Source organism: Apaloderma vittatum, unplaced genomic scaffold, assembly GCF_000703405.1.
Source record: "Apaloderma vittatum isolate BGI_N311 unplaced genomic scaffold, ASM70340v1 scaffold4799, whole genome shotgun sequence".
In the NCBI taxonomy this organism is placed as follows: domain Eukaryota; kingdom Metazoa; phylum Chordata; class Aves; order Trogoniformes; family Trogonidae; genus Apaloderma; species Apaloderma vittatum.
Window position 1 is genome coordinate 28,365 of NW_009733389.1, and position 18,973 is coordinate 47,337.

The 18,973-nt window shown below is 37.8% G+C and overlaps 1 protein-coding gene across 1 annotated transcript in view; it reads left to right on the forward strand.

The window, feature by feature from the left end:
* LOC104278774 (homer protein homolog 1) overlaps positions 1 to 18,973 on the forward strand; it is a gene marked incomplete at its 5' end in the record, with an annotated part of 45,803 nt that overhangs the window by 16,858 nt on the left and 9,972 nt on the right. The window contains one exon of the mRNA XM_009875858.1: positions 3,537 to 3,679. Within this exon, the coding sequence (XP_009874160.1) occupies positions 3,537 to 3,679 (143 nt within the window). The remainder of the gene's footprint in view (positions 1 to 3,536; positions 3,680 to 18,973) is intronic.

Below are 18,973 nucleotides of genomic sequence, written 5' to 3' on the forward strand. Positions count from 1 at the left end.
AGTGTATGGAACACTTAATGAGAAAACAGTATAATATTTAATGAGAAAACAAGCTGGAATTGGTTTGGTTTGTTAATGAATCTGAATCGCTCACTGCCCCTTCTGTTCTGTATTTAGTCACTGTTACAAGGTGACTTGATCTGTGCTATGAAGTCTCCTTGTTTTACTTTAAAGACTCTTTTGTGAGTGTATGTGTTTTGTTCATAAGATTTTGAACTTTAGGGCATCTTTTGATGAATTCCCCTCTCTTATGTTTTGTTTATATACTGTAGGCACTGTCATTTTTATACTACTTGCTGTCACTGGACTCCTGTGTATGCATTAGTACAGCCAGAACTCCTTTAGACAGTGCAGCCTGAATAGCAAGTTATACCTGAGTCACACTCTCACACTTACACTTACTTGTCATGTAGAAAAATCCTAATATTCAGTCCATACTAATCCTCAGTCTGATGAGTTACTTGAAGTTCTATAACCTCCAGAAGACTGTATATGGTAGTGGTTTCATACCACAGGACAGCTGTTAATCCTTTCTTCTGAAATGCATGAAATATCTATTTGTAGCTGTCATGAGTGGGAACTATCAAGCCTTAAAATTTGCTATTGATTTACAGGAAGACCTGTCAGTTTCAATTTAAGCACTGGTGGTTTTTTATATTATGTCTATACAGTTGAATGTTAGAACTAAGTTAACCTGCTCTCCCAGTTAGAAGGGAAGGGCAAAAATCTAAGCTGAGCAGTTTCTTCTCCAACTCTGTAGAGTGGATTTGTGAAGCTACAATGGTATGGAATAAAAACTTCATTGCATATAAACATCTCACAAAAATGTTTCTGAAATACCATTACACTCTAATTAATATAGATTGAAACATATTATTTGTAACCATTCATAAAAAAATATTCAGTGTAAGTTGCTTTTTCTATTGCTTCATTCATAGCCAGCTTCATTATGGTTGGCTGCAAATAAATTATTAATCAGGCAGGGATAGTACTGAGAGTGTTAGAGCACTGGTTGACCTGTATTGTTAGTAGAAGAAATACATACTAGAATCTAATGCTTTTCTTGCATGTATGCATAAATTTTTAGGCATTGAACATGAATTTGCAAGCAGTGAATCTTTGAGTATTGTATAGACTGTGATGTTTGCATTAATTTTTGTCACTTGAATTTCATAAACGGCAGAAGTTTATAAAAACCTAGATGGAACTTGCACATTTGATTTTCTTCTATTGAAATAATTTTTATACTTTCACACTTAAAACATTTTAAGAAGTAGACTCTGACTTTGTGTATCTAATAATAGTAGGAATTGTAGGAATTTTAGCTTAAAGATAAAGCCATCCAGATTTTGTAGGTTGCAGTACGGTTTTTTTAGGGTATCTAGTGTGGTTTGGAAAAAAGGTGGAAAAATGAGAAACTCTTGGGTCCATAACAGCTTTCATTTAATGTCAATGGAAACTGTATATCATGTCTGAGTATAATAATAGACAAAACCATATAATTAATAATTCATTTGCCTGATTATCTTGCCAACTCTGCTGTCCTCAATTCAGTTCAGTGAAATTGTTCTGTAAAAATCAAGATTTAATTTGAATTTATAAAGTATTACCACTTAAGATAATAGTTTTTAGTAGAAAATAGCAAGATTCTTCCTGAAAGTAGGTAGTAATTTACATTCAAATAATTAAAAAAATAAATGTATATTATAAACAACAGTTTATATCTATGGAATTAAATTATCTCTGCTTTTTAATCAATAGGAATTTAATAAGGGGCAGAATGGAGACACTGGTGCATGTGCATTGTTTAACTTGATGAATGCTAAATGTAATAAAACTTGAAGTCGGCATTAAAATATATCACCCACTAATTCAAGTTGTAGAGTGAGAGATATATGTATCTCACTATGTGAGAAATATGGCAGAATAAAAGCAAAACTTTGACAATTGCTGTGCTGCAAGCCCTTAATGTAATTTGAAGTGCAGTGAAAATGTTGAACAACTATATTTTTGGTTATGATGACAGCCAGATCTTACATTCTTTAAAAGAACTGACTTTTTACTTCCAAGTGAGTCTCAAAGTAAAGGACAATGTTTTCTATAGATGGAGGGTGAAATTCTGTTATTCTATCATTTTCCCTGCCATGGCAAGGGGGTTGGAACTAGATGATCTCAGAGGTTCCTTCCAAACCAAATCATTCTATGATTGAGTATTGGCTTTCAGAAAGCCTTATGCTCATAAACCAGTTGAGGGCTATAACTAGAGGCTCAGAATTAAACCCTGATCTTGTAAGATTGTGACTGTCTGCAGATACTTTGCAATTCCGTCTGAGATTGTTCTTCACCTTCCGGTGCAGAGTGTCGAAGAGCTTGGAAGAGGAGCTGCTGGTCTTCCAGTGACTGGTTGTGCTTCAGTTTAGTAACATTAAGTAGCAGCTTTATCTGTTCTCCATGGGGATGGTAGAAAGCTGTGTGGCCATAGAAACTGCTTAGCTTTTGTAAACACTGCAATTCAGTCATCCCAACCCCTCCATGACATCCTTTGAACTCTATTTATGAAGCTCTGTCTTATGGGTTAAATGTTACCACTTGATTACTGAAAGCCTACTAAGACATTTTAATATCAAGATGAGCTACTTAGCTTATCTCCAGCAAAATTCATTACTTGAAAAATAATATAGTAAGAAAGAAAATACTGAAATTAAACCATGTACAGGGCCTGAAAAGCCTGCAATATTCCAACTTAACACGGGCTACAAGAGTGTACTTCGTATGTATGAAGTACTTTTCAGTAACTAGAAATTAGCAAATGGTGTTTGTCGGCCAAACACAAATGTACACATTGGCACGATGAAGGGAGATTAAAACTGCACCAGTGCCTTCTGCTGGGAGCCAACCATTAAGTTTCTCAGATGTCCAATGACACAGCAGTAACAGAAACTGCCTGGGTGTAACTGGAGCATTCTCCTTCCCAGATAATACCGTAACCAGCAAGAGCTAGGAGAGAGTAATCTGCCTATGCAAGTTTGGAAGGACCGTGCTGAAGATGTGTTCTTTACAGATGGCTCGCAGGAGAGACTGTGAACACACCACCAATGGCCCTTCCACTGTTCACTTTGGTTAATAAAAAAATGCGAAAGCTGTTTTTTGAAACAAATATAAGAATTGTTTGTTTCACCATGTTAGAACATAAAGCAAGTGACAAGAATACTGAGTGCCAATAGTCACCCACTGTGTAGCGGGATGAGGGCTGAATGTCATACCAGATAAGAGAGAGAGGTCTGCAGTAAGCAGGAGGCTGGACACCTACAAATAATTCATAGATCAGTTTGTATGAGGTAATGTGAGTCTTATGGTAATATACATCTAAATTAAATGTATACAATGAAAAATGACCATGAAGGAGGCTGGACACCTGAGCATTACATTAATACTACCTAAAGTTTGTGTATTATTTAAAAGTTAGTGTTTATATGTACATATCCTTCATGAGCGAGTCAGTTTGTAATTTTAATGTGTTGTTTGTTTTGCTTAAGGAGTCAGCTGGAGGGGATATTCAGTCTCCTTTAACGCCAGAAAGTATTAATGGAACAGATGATGAGAGAGCGACGCCGGAAGTGACGCAGAACTCAGAACCAAGGGCTGAACCAACCCAGAACGCATTGCCATTTACCCATAGGTACAGATTCCATTCCCAAATCCTGATTAAGTGATACCTGTCTCCTTCCTTGTTAAAGGGACCTTTTCCCCTATTGTGTTAAAAAAATCCTCAACCCAAAGCCAGCCCTGTCCTCCCCCAAAAGACTGTAATGGCTTTCAGAATTGCAGTATGATCTTTGTTTTAAGAAAAAAAAAAACCACATCTGAGAAAATCTCGGAGTAAGATTTGGGGGAAACATTACTTTATAGTCCAATCAGTTTAACACAAGCCCTTCAACACTGGTCAGTGTAGGTGTCCCTTTAACAGGAAGCATTATTTCAGTGTCTGAGATCTTAGTAAAATTAACTGCTTCATAGAATATTTAAATTAAATTATTTTTGCGAACGTTCTTCAAATGACTGATAGGACTGGATGTCAGCCTTTCATTGACAAGTTGTTGGAAGAAAAGGGACTCTTAGAACACTTCTGGATTATGAAGTTCAAAGGAGCCTTTAACTGAACAGTTCTCTGACAGCTGAGAACATTTCTTGACTATTTTTCGAAATGTGAGTGAAGCGTAGTTCTACTTCAGACTGAATTATAATTTATTGCATAGGAATTTTGTTGTTAAGAAAGCTAGAACTTTTTATTCAATGATACAAATAATAAATTAAGATGGATATATCTTGCCTGTTAGAAATGACTGTAAATGAGTCTCAATAATGTAATGACTATCAGTAAAACTCATAATATATTGAGACCATGGAGAGTAACTGAAACATTAAATAAACTTAGAACAGAGCTAGATATACTACATTTATTTTTTTAAACATTGTCTAACGTAGCTTAAGAAGAGTTCAAGAGCTCTTGATCAAATTTTGGGGGATACTACGACATCAGATATGTCATGCAATTCAGAATGAGCTGAGATGGAATTAGAATTGTGTAGGATTTCTTGGTTTTTTGTGAGAGAATACTACTATTAAACCTATGTGGAAAAAATAATATGCATTTTCAAATGAGAAAAAAAATTTACACTTTTTCACTAATTTTTTAACAGAGTGACTGTGTTTATTTTTATACTTCAGCTGTCACCAGTGCATCTATTGTGTTTTAGAAGAAATGGTACTTTGTAAGAGTGCTATGTGCATGTTGAAGGAGTACTGCAAATGTTGCACATCTATCAGTGTTCTGTAATGAGTTCATTTAAACTGGTTTTTTGTTGGAATTCTCTATCGATATTTTTGTGAAAAGGACTTAATGATGAAGTCCACGTATGAGTAGTGTTGTTTGGGTTTTTTTTAAAAATGGTAGCTGCCAGATCTCCTCTGTTTTTCTGCTTATGTAAATAAGTTTTCTGGTATGACAATATAGTAACTATGCTTTGCTCTGCATTGAGCATGACTGAAGAGATGTTTTGAGACTACACAATTGTAATTTTTGATGGTGTAGATTAGAGATCATGAAACTTTTATGTGCTTTGCATTTTTTAATCTACTATGCAGCCTGAATGTCTCGTTTTAGTTTGTTGTCCCATTAAATACTGCTAGCTAGAATTAGTCCTCCAACAATAACTGCATTTTGAAGATCATTGCTCTTGATGATTCTCAAAAGACCAGAGTTTTGTCTAGTTAATGGTAGCTTCAAATTTGATAGCAAGCTATTCCTGAAGAAAATGATTTTTTTTTAAAACTAATGTTTTGAAATAAAACTGAATTTTGGACTAGCTAAGGTTTTTATTATTAAAAAAATAAAGATTATTTATTTATTATGAATAAAGATGCATGAAACTCATGAACGAGATGGAAAGTGAAGCCTCCAGGATTGTGTTAGTCTTGATTAAATAGGCATGGTTTTGTAGAGGCGTTTCATGATACTAAATTTGGAACTAGAGTAGACGTACCTAGTTGCTTGTACTGGCTGAAAAAGTTCTCTGCTTGCCCTGAATTGAAAGAAAAAAGAGGAAAACAAAAAAAAAACCCTTAACACCATGATCACAAAATTGATCAAAGGGATGGAGCACCTCTCCTTCAAGGACAGGCTGAGAAAGTTGGAGTCGTTCAGCCTGGAGAAGAGAAGGCTCCGGGTAGACCTTATAGCAGCCTTCCAGTACCTGAAGGGGGCTACAGGAAAGCTGGGGAGGATCTGTTTACAAGGGCCTGTAGTGACAGAACGAGGGGCAATGATTTTAAACTAGAGCAGGGTAGATTTAGATTGGGTATCAGGAAGAAGTTCTTTACTGTGAGGGTGGTGAGACACTGGCACAGGTTGCTCAGAGAGGTGGTGGAGGCTCCATTGCTGGAGACATTCAAGGTCAGGCATTGAAGGTAAGACCTGATGGAGCTCTGAGCAACCTGATCCAGTTAAAGATGTTCTGGCTCGCTGCAGGGGGAGTTGAACCTTTAAAGATCCTCTCCAGCCCAACACATTCTATGATTCTATAATTCTATGATTCTGTGGTTGATTCTATGATCACTGGAGACTCCTAGAGGTTTTCATATGTCAGGAGTACACACTGTGCCTCCTCCTTGTTCCCTGCCGTTCTGATGATGCTCTGTGTTGGTCATACCCCATGTGTGATGGAGAGAAGTGATGAACTGAGCCCTCTCCTTATGCACCCTGGTAACTTCCGCCGATCACTGAACCTCTTCCTCCTGCAGTCTGCATTTCAGCAAAGGTGAAGTTTAGCCAGTGTTTCTGGGTGAGGAAGATAGTGCTAGCTGGGTTTTGTTTTGTGAGTGGCAATGCTTTTCTACGTTTTTGCCTTTACTCTAGGAGCTGTTGATCAGTTGCTAGGTGCTTTTCAAAAGAAAAGACATTGTGGACTTCCTTCAGGTAGGGGCCACTGAGGCTAGCTATGCTTCACTGAAATAACACTACCATAACAAGTTCACTTCTTCTGTAAATTGGAAAGCCATATTCTGCTCTGGCACTGACAGTGCATACTTACCCTGTGAGGAACCAGAAGGAGTGGTCCTCAGTGTAGGCTGGAGCACAGGGAGGGCATGTGTGGGGCTGCACAGCAGCCATGATGTAAGCGTTGGACCTCGATGGGCAGGATGAGGTGCCGTGACACGGCTGGGTCGGGGTGGCTGGTGAGGTGGGAAGTGAGTTGGTGCCAAGAAGGTTGGCATGCTCAGCCAAATGGAGGTGTGTCCGTGGCAGAGAACAGGACTGAAGTTTTGAAGGGGGTTGATGTCAGAACAGTGGTACAGGTAAGGGGTTTTTTTATCTTCGTAGGAACTGGAAGGGTCTGACAGGCATTAACAAGGTCAGAAATAATCACAGGTGTAAAGGTCATGTGTTGGTCTACATCTTACTACTTGTCATTTTTAATCTGCACACCTTAAAAATGTTCAAATTGGTTTTGGTAGAACATGTGCTCACTGGCCTGATATGTCCTCTTCTGCAAGTGTTTCTCTCTGCGCTTTTTGTGTCTTACTGTAAGTAGTTGTAAGCTGTTACTTCAGCATCCTAAGTGTAGACCACACTGGTATTTATGGTTATTTTCTCACCACTTATACCAAAAAGTGAAAAACCAGCATTACTTATGTCACTGGAGTTTTGTTACCAGAACTCAAATTTTTTATTATTATTTCAGTAAATAACTGTTAGTATTGAAATGAACAATCCCCACTATATGTCAAAAACACCATTCATATCCCATGAGCACAATGGAGCAAAAGCCCAGTTGCTTCAATTTATCCTCATCTGGAATGTCCTAGTGATGTTCACAGGCCGTGTAACTCTAGTCAGCTACCTGAGAGATAAGGATGTTAAGCAGTTACAAGACTTTCAGTCAAGATAATCTCTTGTAATTAAACATCTTGCTTTTTTAAAAACTATCTACAATGGTTAATACTGAATTATGAAGTGATATTACTTGGGAACTCCTACATCCTATAATATACTATAGCCTGAGAACTGCTCTGATGAGTAAATGGTGCCAGAAAAATGAGAATAAAATGTAGCCTAGGCCTGGCATTAGAATTTTTAAAAATTTTGACTAGGATACTGTTCAGTCCTTTTCTGAATGATAGCTAGTCTAGGAAGGCTTTTCTCTAACAGAAACTAGTCATTCAAATCTACTATTTAAAATAATTAAGACAAAAAAAATATGTATTCTTAGTTTCTTCGGACATCTTCCTTGTTTAAAAAGTATTTCCATATTCTTTACGTTGCGGGTTTTTTTCCCCAACAACTGAAAACTTGATCATAAAATGAGGTTTGGAGAAAAAGAAGTTGTTAAAAATTTTTTACTATGTACCATATGACTGACTTTTAAATAAAAGATTTAATCCTGATGGTGCATCATACAAAATTTCTGGTCATCTGAGTGAGCCCAAAGTACTACTATACTAGACTTATTCAGTACTGGAATATAATTCAAATATTAACACTAAATAGTCTATCCAGCAAAGTCTGAGGCTACTGCTTAGGGCTTTTTGGTAACTATATGGTGAACTTGTTCTTTCACCTTTGAAGAGAATACATGTGTTTATAACAAGCTTTATTCCATTTTTGGCACCCTATGAAGCTGATAAAACACACTTTCAGAAACAGAATGTAAGAGGATTCTTCTGGGACAAATCTTGAAAGTCTGCAATTTTCTGTCATCTGTGACTTTGAACATGTTACTTCATTGTTTCTTGTAACACATGAACTTGGAATTTCTATTACATAGAATTACATGTTTTGATCAGACAATATGTACGTTTGTGTTTGTTGCTTGTTCGTTAAAATTCTTATTTTTGTATTCAAACTAGTTTTTGGTAGGGAATTTTGACTCGTTGCCTTAGTGAAAATGGACTTATTTCAAATGTTGTTTATATCTGAGGTATGTTATTGTTTAGATAGTTCACCCTTTAATGATGCTGCATGTAAATCTGATGCTGTACAACAAAGAAAAAAACAAAAATCTTGATGCTAGCTTGTGTTCCTTCACTGAGTTTTCATTAAAAGTTGTATGCAGAATTCTGTTTAGTAGATTTTTCACTTTGTGTGTTAAAATTCATCTCTACAAGCTTTTTCTTTTAGTTATTTGCTGGAAAAGTATTTTTAGGTCATGATGAACTGTTGAGTTGGCTTTAAGGAAAAGTTTTGAATTAACAATTTTTGTGGTGTTTGGTAATTTGAGTTTATACTAAAATCCTAGTATTTGGAAGTTCCTTATAGCGTTATGAGTAGCTTCCTTACCAAGTAGTCCTGAGTGTTACTTTTTTAAAAAAACTTTTGAGTTTGGTTGTTATTTAACCTGTCCACAGAGTGATTTCTTGTTATGAGGAAGCTCAGGAACTCTCTAATCCAAGCTCCAGAAGGTCATCTATGAGATGAGACTAGTCTGCCCTAAGCCTTATCCATTTAGGTTTTAAAAACCTTCTAGAATGGAGACTGATAACGCCAGGCTTTTTAAAAAGGTTTCTCTATTACATAAAAGGCAGTAACTGTCTTCACGTTTTGCAGTACTCTAATGAACTGTGACATTTTAGGGCACAGCAGAGGAACTCTGGTAAATTCAATTATTCTGCTGAGAAAAGTTTATTATTTCTTGAGGTACACTCAGAGAAGAAACTCAAAGGTGATATGTTCCTGCTGTGAGTGTAAGCAGAGAACCGGTTAATATAGCTGAGGTCTTGACTTCACCCTACCAACATTTGTTTGATGTTGTGAAGGTCTTAGCTGTACTGTCCTTCGGCCTCTTGTGCTCCTCTGGCAAGAGCCTGGTGGTCTCTGGAAGAAGCACACAGGGAAGGATTGCTCTCCTCTCCCTCCCTGACCCAATTCCTGCTTCCTCTCGCACTCCTGCACTTCTCCCTAAGCTACTGGGATCTAGCTTGAGTAGACTATCCTATAAATAAAATAATAAAATAATAAAAGCTCTGGTTTTTAAAATAAAAAAAAAAGAATAAAAGCTCTGGCTAGGAAATTATAAATTTGAAAGAAAAATCTTGCCTTGTGTTTGTGGAGGTTTTTTTTTTTTTCCCATGTCTCTGACTTCCCTGATTGTGACAGTTTCTGAAAATTCTTTAAGGTATCTTTGTAATACCTAGTAAATCATTATATGGTTTTAAACCAGTAACATGTCCAACAGAGCATGATACAGCTCATCCTGTAACATTTTCCTAAGATATCCCTAGTAATAGAAACAGAGGAGGAAAGGACTTGTGTCTGCTATTGGAAGGATAGTAATAGTGTATGTGTCACTTAGCTTTTCAAAATGAGGAAGCTGCAACTAATAGAGCTAATTTTAATGGCTGTGGGAATGGATGAGAGCCAAAACTAAGATTAGCTTAACACTTAGGAGAGTAATTTCACCATCTCCCTTGTGCACCTAAGCACATTCCAGTTTGGAGCATGTGAATTACCAACTTCCTGCCCTTTATTTAGTGAGAGCTCCAAGGGGTGATTCAGAATATGTGAGCTGGATGTTTGATATAAATACTGTCCTTACGGACAAGTGAGAACTCTTGAAACATATTCATCAAGTACATTCTTAGAAGAGGAATATAATCCTTATGCACTTTATATTAAAAAAGGACAACAAAAAACTAAATGAAAAAGCCAAACAAAACCATACTTCTTGTGCTATGTAATTTTTTCCCCTTTAATCATATACAAATAAAAAAAAAGGCCAGTAATATGACACACACCCCCCAAAAAAGAAGGAACTATCTTGCTTAAAGGGTGAACTTTAATTTTCTAAAATACATCCATTGTGTTCAACCTATCCAAAGAAAGGATGAAATTTAAAAGATTGCCTGTTAATACTTCATCTGTAAACATTGGCTCTGTGAATTGGGATCTATGATAGTAAACACTAAATCAGATTCTGTATGGTGAGTGTGGGGTTTTATGTGGTTGCATCATTAATTCACAGTAATTAATTTTGTCAGGTATTTTAAAGACTACAGTTTTCTGAAATGTATTATTGATTTTAGGAGTCTTATCTTGGTACACAGTGACTTTTTTGGCACTTTTAGGCATTGGTGCTAGTAATTTACTTGAATCCCTAGTAATTTACTTGAATAATGAACTTTTTTAAATTGTGCATTTTGATGCCAGTGTGTATGCCTAAATTTGTAGAGCAATTTCTGTGAGGTTTGTTTTATGGTATGAGTTGTACATAAATTATTTATAATCGTCAGGTTTATGGGTTGTTATCTTAAATATGCAGTCATCTTTTCAAGAAGAATTAAAATGATAGTTATAGAGCATCTTGTGTAGACAGTTGATACCTTGTGTCTTCTTTATTCTCACTTCCATCAGTGATTTTTTATATTGTTTAGTGTCATCATAGGAGAACTTTTAGCCAGTAAGCAGGGACAAGCTGCAAACTGAACTTTCCCTTTACAGCATGGAGTCCAAGGTGTTGTCTCTACACCAGAGATCTCTATGGTTAAATTTTGATGAAGTTAGGTCAGCATTTCCAACCAGTGTCTTTTTCAAAGTTTTTTTTTAAAACCAAACAGTGTCAGTATCAAAGAGAACAGACACCAAAGAAATGTTGCAGGTCTCAATGCACTATTCAAAGAAAAACACACAGTGAAAACAAAAATGTAGAGGAAATAGCTACTTTGTAGAATTGATATTTTAAAAAAAAAATCATCAGGGGAAAGACTTAATGCTTTGAAGCTACAGGTGTCATGCCTCATTTGGATTGGAAGCCTGAGTGCATATTTACCATTTTTCAGACAACCATTAAAGAAAGAGAAACAGAAAGAGAAAGCTAGTAACACCAGAAGTTATCAGAGGAAAAAAACCCCACAACACATAGCTATTGATTCTCTGTCTGAAATTAATTTTCTAATAGTCATGGTTGGTGAAAAGGGAAGCTTTTTGTGAAAAGCAAAGACACAGCGGATGTTTTTGAAGGACAAACATTTTTTCACAAAGTGGGATCACCTTAAACTTCAATGTCTCTCCTCCTTCTTGGTTAGGAAAGTTGATGCATGATAGTGTTTCACAACCAAGATAATGTGAACCTTTCATGCCCATACCTTCAGACTCAGACAACTACAGACCAGTCAGCCTCACCTCCATCCCTGGAAAGGTGATGGAGTGGCTCATTCTGAAGGCCATCTCTAACCAGATGGAAGAAAAGAAGGTTGTCAGGAGTAGCCAGCATGGATTTACTGGGGGTAAATAAATCTTGCTTGACTAATCTGATATCCTTCTAGAAAGGCTTGACCAAATGGATAGATGAAGGGAGAGCAGTGGATGTCATACACCTTGACTTCAGTAAGGATTTTGACGCTGTCTCCCATACAATCCTTGGAGGAACAGTCAAGAAATATGGAACAGATGATTGGACTGAGGTGGACTGATAACTGACTCAACAACAGTTCAGAAGGTTGTGATCAGCTGCACAGAGTCAAGTTGGAGGCCTGTAGCCAGTGGTGTTCCCAGGGGATGAGTGCTGGGTCCAGTTTTGTTCAATGTCTTCATCAGTGACCTGGATGAGGGAATAGAGTGCACCCTCAGCAAGTTCACTGATGATATGAAACTGGGGGGAGTTGCTGCTACAGCAGAAGGCTGTGCTGCTGTCCAGTGAGATCTGGACAGGCTAGATAGCTAGGCAAAGGTGAACCTGATGACGTTCAATAAGGACAAGTTGTAGAGTCCTTCATCTGGGGAGGAATAACACCAGGCACCAGCACAGATTAGGGGACATCCTACTGGAAAACAGCCCCGTGGAGAAAGACCTTGGAGTCCTAGTGGACAGTGAGTTGTCCGTGGGACAGCAGTGTCCCCTTGTGGCCAAGAGGGCCAATAGGATCCTGGGGGGCATTAAGAAAAGTGTGTCCAGCAGGTCTAGGGAGGTTCTCCTTCCCCTCTACTCTGCCCTTGTGAGACCACACCTGAAATACCGTGTTCAGTTTTGGGCTCCCCAGTTCATGAGCGAGAGCTACTGGAGAGAGTCCAACACAGAGCTACGAGGATGATTAAGGGATTGAACATCTCTCCTATGAAGAAAGACTGAGAGAACTGGAGCTGTTTAGTCTTGAAAAGAGAAGGCTGGGAGGGGACCTTATTAATGTGTATAAATATCTGAGGGGTGGATGTCAAGAGGAAGGGACCAGTCTCTTTTCAGTGGTGCCTAGTAATAGGACAAGTAATAATGGGTATAAGCTAGGACACGGGGAGAAACTTCTTCACTGTGAGGGTGACAGAGCACTAGAACAGGCTGCCCAGGAAGGTTATGGAGTCTCCTTCTCTGGAGACATTCAAAACCCGACTGGATATGTTCCTGTGTAACCTCCTCTTCGTGATCCTGCTTTGTCAGGGAGATTGGACTAGGTGATCTTTCAAGGTCCCTTCCAACCCCTAACATTCTGAGGTTCAGCCTGGGATTAATGCTAGGTGAGAAGGTGGGGGCTTTCTTCAGAGCCTGGAATTTTGTCTGTTTGTAACAAGACTTTCCTGTTGCAGTCAGTTCTGCAGGTAAGAGCATCACAGTTTGCACCCATCTGCACACACATGTTTTCCTCTCCTAAGAAACCCCTTCAAATTATGCCCCAACAGCCACTTGAAAGTGTATGTTAGAAGATAAAGGCTCCTTGGAGCTGGTGTGTAGCTGCTGTGTTTCAAGTGCAAGACCTAGTCCTCTTGTCTTTACCAACACAAGATACAATGGTTATGCAACTGTGTATATGAGGTAGACAGATGCTAAGAAAACTTTTCCAGGCTTGTTCATTTACGTTTTTCTGTCTCTAGATGGACTCTGTAGTTATGATCTTGTTCTATGAAACTGGAGAACAGTCCAGACTTGGGTTTCAGGGTACATATTCCCTTCCACATAGAAATTATTGCAAAGGTTACAGTTTTAGAGAAAAGAAATTAAAGAGAACTGAAGATTTGTGGCCTTCAGATAATTTTAAAGTATGCTGCAGAACAATCTACATTGCTATCTTATTTCGATTCTTGTTTATTTTACTTATATTGATTTGTAAAATCAATATACAGAATATGGATGAACTTATGTAACTTACAGTCATTGTAGTCATGGTAGAATGCCTCTGTAATGTGCCTTAGAAGTAATGGAAATTAAAGTGTTGCTGTGCAGTTTTGATTTCAAAGTCCACAAGCTGGAAAAGAGTTTTAGAAAAACTCAGAAAGCAAGAGACAACTTGACTTTTTGTCAGTTTTGGTATATTTAAATATAACTCATGGCAACAATATATTCTCAAAATACAGCCTTACTCTTTCAAAGCCTGCTCCTCAAAGCCATACTTTCTTGAATATTTGTGAAGTATGCATTTTTAGTGAAGGAGTATCTCCAGTTCTTCAGTTGCTCAAGTTCTGGAGTATCTTCACACAAAATTTTTACGATGAGAGGGAGGAGACACCAGAACATGTTGCTCAGAGAGGTCATGCATGCCCCATCATTGGCAGTATTCAGGGTCAGTCTGGATGGGGCTTTCAGCAGCCTCTTGTAGTGAAAGGCAGGGAGGTTAGACCGGATGATTTTTAAAGGTTCCTACTAAATCAAACCATTCTGTACCAGGATTTAGTTTCCTGCTTTACTGAGAAGACAGGAGCTAAAATTAAGTCACCCAAAACAAACAAACAAAAAAACCCCAACAACTCAACTCCAGCAAAACCAATGAAAAAACTCCAACCCAAACCTTTCAGTTAGTATCTCTTTTCAAATACAGGCTGTTTGTGTTTCAAAGTCACTTGGCCCCTCTGCCCTGCACCAGATACTGTGTCTTGTTTTGCTTCGTCCTCTGCTCTTTTGAAAGATCTCTGTTTTGCTGTACCTTATCTGTCTGCTTTATTCTAAGAGAATAAAGCAGAGAAATGTTTTTTAGGCATCAGGGACAGTCCTAGTGGAATACTTGAAGGAAGTATTTTTTGAAAGTGGGGAATGGGGAAGAAAAAAGTCTGTAACAGTACATTTTAGAGAAGGTGAAGGTTCATTGAATCCATCTGATTGATACCAGTTTAGTCCTTGCCTTAAAGATATCAACAAGGTCCTCTGCCTTCTGTGTTATCTGAGGTGTAGTAGTGGATCATGAGATACATGGACCTCACGTGTTAGAAACTGCACATGTGTAAAGGTAGATATCCCAACTAGATGACAACAGTAATGACTAAACAATTACTATTCTTGAAACAACGTAGAACTCATTTTTCCAAAGTTCCAAGCACAATATAAATAAAGGTACCTCCATCGTTTAATAACTGACATTGGAAATAAAATAATAAACTTTATGGATTTTTATATTCCTCTTAGTCTTTCCTGTATTACTCCCTTAATTGCACCCTCTCTTTGGAGAAGAGGTGTGCTCTGGAAACAGATCAGCCCATATATTTAAGCCTGCCATTCATTTTAAAAAATCATTTATAAGGATGATATTAGTTACGAGGTAGGGGAATTGATATTACATCTGATCTGAGTTACAAGATGACAAGCGCCTTAAGACCTGTAGCATTGTCACTTTAAATCTTGGTGAATTATTAATTGTGGATTCACCTAAAATGAACTATGTGGATCCTTGGATCCATGGGTTTTGCCATTTATAAAGTGCTCAAATGATGTTAATAAAGCCCACACAGACTTAAAAATTACCTAATTTTTAACCAATTAGATAATTTTCTCCTAGGGGATTGACCATAAAAGTCAGAGCCAATGATAGCTGTCAACAGATAATGAAGTTATGGATTCTTTCCTGTTGAAGATACGAAGTAGTTGTGCTGCTGTGCCCACTTCTGCTTGGGTTAAAAGGAAGCAGGGGTGGAGCATGAGTTCAGGACCTGACTGCAGCTCCTGTGTTCCCTCTCTGATGCTGTAGTTAAACCTTCAGAATTAGCAACTGTACTCTGAGCACCTGGTACGGGCTCCTCCAGTGGTCACACAGAAAAGAGGATTGGATAGACCTGAGTGAACGCTTCTGTCCCCTGAAATATTTTTCACTCCCAGGCATATGTGGCTTGGTAACTAACTGTACTGTGTCTGTTGAGTTCTCCAGTTCAGAGTCAACTGTGTCTGCAGGCTGCAAAGAAATCATAGTGACACTGATGAAGCCACTTGCTGGTCTTAAATATTTATTGGTAGGATTCAGCCAAATAGATTACATCTGCCTGCTTCTTGAGAGAATGCATATTTAAAAAATAAAATTTGACAAAGCAGAAAAAGGCAGCTTAGAAAACTCTATGTATTAAAAATACATAGTAGGAGTACTAATTTCGTATATTTTTAAAGAATTTTTTCATATTTAAATTAATCACTTATACAAAAATAGCTTTCGTTAAACTTATTTTTGCTAGAATTTATCTGGCATAACCTGTTTGAAATTCATAAGCTGTGTAGTTGTGTGTTCTTTGAGGGATTAGTTTTCATTGCTGCAAGAGATGTAGGACCAAGGACCGGGGCTCTTGTTCACATGAATTAAGAAGCTCTGTTTCAAGTGTGATCCAAAAGATCCATGCTGTTTTACTAATGTGATCGTCTTTGGCGTATGAAGTTTTTGTCACATGAATTAGGATTGCTAAAGATTTCTCCCTTATTTAGAGGTAGGCTTTAAAAGTAAACCTAGTTAAGATAGTCATTCATTTGGAGAATGCTGTGGGCTGGATCTTCTGGGGAAGAACCAGCAAATTCCACCACATCCACCTGACCATGAGGTTGAAAAATTACACCTGAGGGGCTTTCATACTGCCTGATGCATTTCTTCCTAGACAGGCACCTAAGTCTGGTCAGATGAAGTGCCATCTCAGGATACTTAACCTCTTTCAGCTCCTTAACTTCTAAACCCTGGGGGAGAGGGGTTTCCTCCACTAAGCCCTCTTCGCCAGGTCCAGACTTAAACTGTACCTCCTGCCAACATTGTGATCCAGAGTTGTTCTTCCTTTTTTGTACGGAGGCAGCACAGTGTTGTGTTCCCCAGTGTTGCTGTCACCTGCTGTGGATACCTCTTGGACTTTTTTGTTCGCTCCTTCTACTCTCCATGCCATGGTTCCTGTCCAGATAGTGTAAGCCCCTAGAAGAGTAGAGTAAAAGCTCAGTGATCAAGTAGAAGTCCAAAGTTGCTTTATGCTAAGATGTTTCAGAACGTGTCCAAATGTGCAAATGATATTTAGGCTCCACCTGAAGAAGTTGTTGACTGAACATTGTTGTGTCACGTTGGTTACTTTCTGTCATATTGTGGTAGGCAGACCCCTTGCAGTGTAATTTCAATAGCATCGACCTACTTCATCATGTAGAGGTTAGGGACAGGCACACAGAAACACAGAGGTAGAATACTTTGCTAAAAATGTGAAGGACTTAATATATTCTCTTCTTGAGGTAAGAGTTAGCTTGAAGAATAAAATGAGGTATACAGCTAAACAGAGATCAACATTTCCTGTAGTTTTCCATCAGCTTTATGCTTCAGGGAAGCTTTCTCTACCTGAAGAGTCACATCCCTTGAGTTCCTTATATATCACTACAGATGCCAGTGACATTTTGTAATAAAAGCAGAAAGTGGTTTGTGTTGATCAGTGTTTTGATCATAAAACGGGGCTCTACTGAGATGAATTTAAGTTGCTGAATAGCACTTCAGTGAGATGTGGACAACTGGCAATTCATAAGCATCATCAAAGTGTTTCACAGTGACACCAAATAGCCATCAAGTTTTGTCTGTAATGAATTGCATTGCTACAAAGCAGCAATGAACTAGACTGTAAGTGGTTTTTTTTAAATCATCTCTTAAGCCATTTGGCAAATGAAGGAAGCTGGAGCTGGGTGAAGGTGCAGAAGTAAAATGCCAGGATGTCTAGGACTTTGTTTTCTCAAGTGAACGATAATAAAACATTATATGTGGTCCATTTGTTATGATGAACTTCGACTGCAGAGTTGTCTGCCTTTGCAGATTTTACTCAGTGGCACTATGGTGTAGTGATGTTCTGTCTTCCTGTCATGAAATGCAAAGTGTTTGGTTTGAAATTAAAGTTATAATAGTGGAAACCATTCTTCTGGGAGACTGCAAGCACACAGGAAATGAAGAAGTAATTTTCTTTAAAAAACATGACTCAGAAAAAAAAAACCAGACACGAAAACCTCCAAACCCCTAAAACTGAATTGATTGAATTATACTAAGTTACCTGACTCTATAGTTTCCCAAAGGAAGAAAAAATAGGTTCCCCCCCCGCTATAGTGAAAGTAGGCATAGAAATAAGATACAGATTTGCTGTCTGAAACTAAATGCTTTTTCATGTTTTTAAGACATTCAGATTAGGTGGACCTGAGTTTGAATAGGGTAGCTAAAATTGTTTCCGACATGCCTGAGGTGTGACCTAACTGATCACTGTCTATGACTGTGACTTACCTGTTCACATTATGTAGGAAATAGTCTGAAATTTAAAATTAGTGTAATTACATGACAACACATTGTATAGTACCTTCTTTCTACATTCTCCAGAGATTTTAGTATTCTTATTTAGTTCTATCATAGCACTTTAGGGATCTTTCGTGCTGGGCTTACGTTCAGCACAGTAGGAGGCTCCGGAGAGGTGACTTTAAAACATCTTCTATTTGTTCTAACCTTTTCCTATCCAAGTGCCTTATCAGGGAAGGTGAAAGGGAGCTCACAACATTAGAAAAGAAATGTGCCAAAACAGTTGGGAACCAAGCTTTGTATTTTTTCTTTAGAATATTGCATCCTTTAACTGTGAACTAAGAAGAATGGGTCTATAACTTACTATATTTTTAACATTCATCTGAGTTTGTGAACCAAATCATATGACCTATCCGTTATTCTGAAGAGAAGCTGAAGGAAACCAAAGATCACTTAGTCTAGACAGAGTTAATAAGAACTAGCAACTGTCAGTGAATTAAGGAAGGTGCTATATTAGATTTTTGCTTAAAAACTGGAATTTTTTACAATAGTGAGAGAGAGAAACTTATGCAGGGACTGCCTTCTCTGAGTGTTAATCTGTAATTCATGGAAAAAGTGCCAGTATCAGAAACTTCCCATGTATTAAATTTAATCTTTTTTTTCCATCCATTTAATCTCTTTTTAGCAAATGTAACTCTAAGATCAACACAGTGCAAGAAACTGATTTTTTTCTTGGATACAGATTTGGTTTAAATGAGGCAAATTCTCTTCAAAAGCTGGGATGGAAAAAAAAAAAAAAGAAGTTTTGGTATCCACTTTTAAGTGTTGCAACTCACTTACAAGTTGTTTTTTTCAGACCTATGCAGTCAATAAATGTTCTACTGTGGTCATATAGTTCATGCGACTTACTGCTTGTTATTCAAAGTACTTCTCACAGCTTCATAGGTAGTTCAGATTGGGCTTTATGTGTAGGCTGTTGACTCTTAAGTAATTGTATGGCTATCACAGGAGGTAA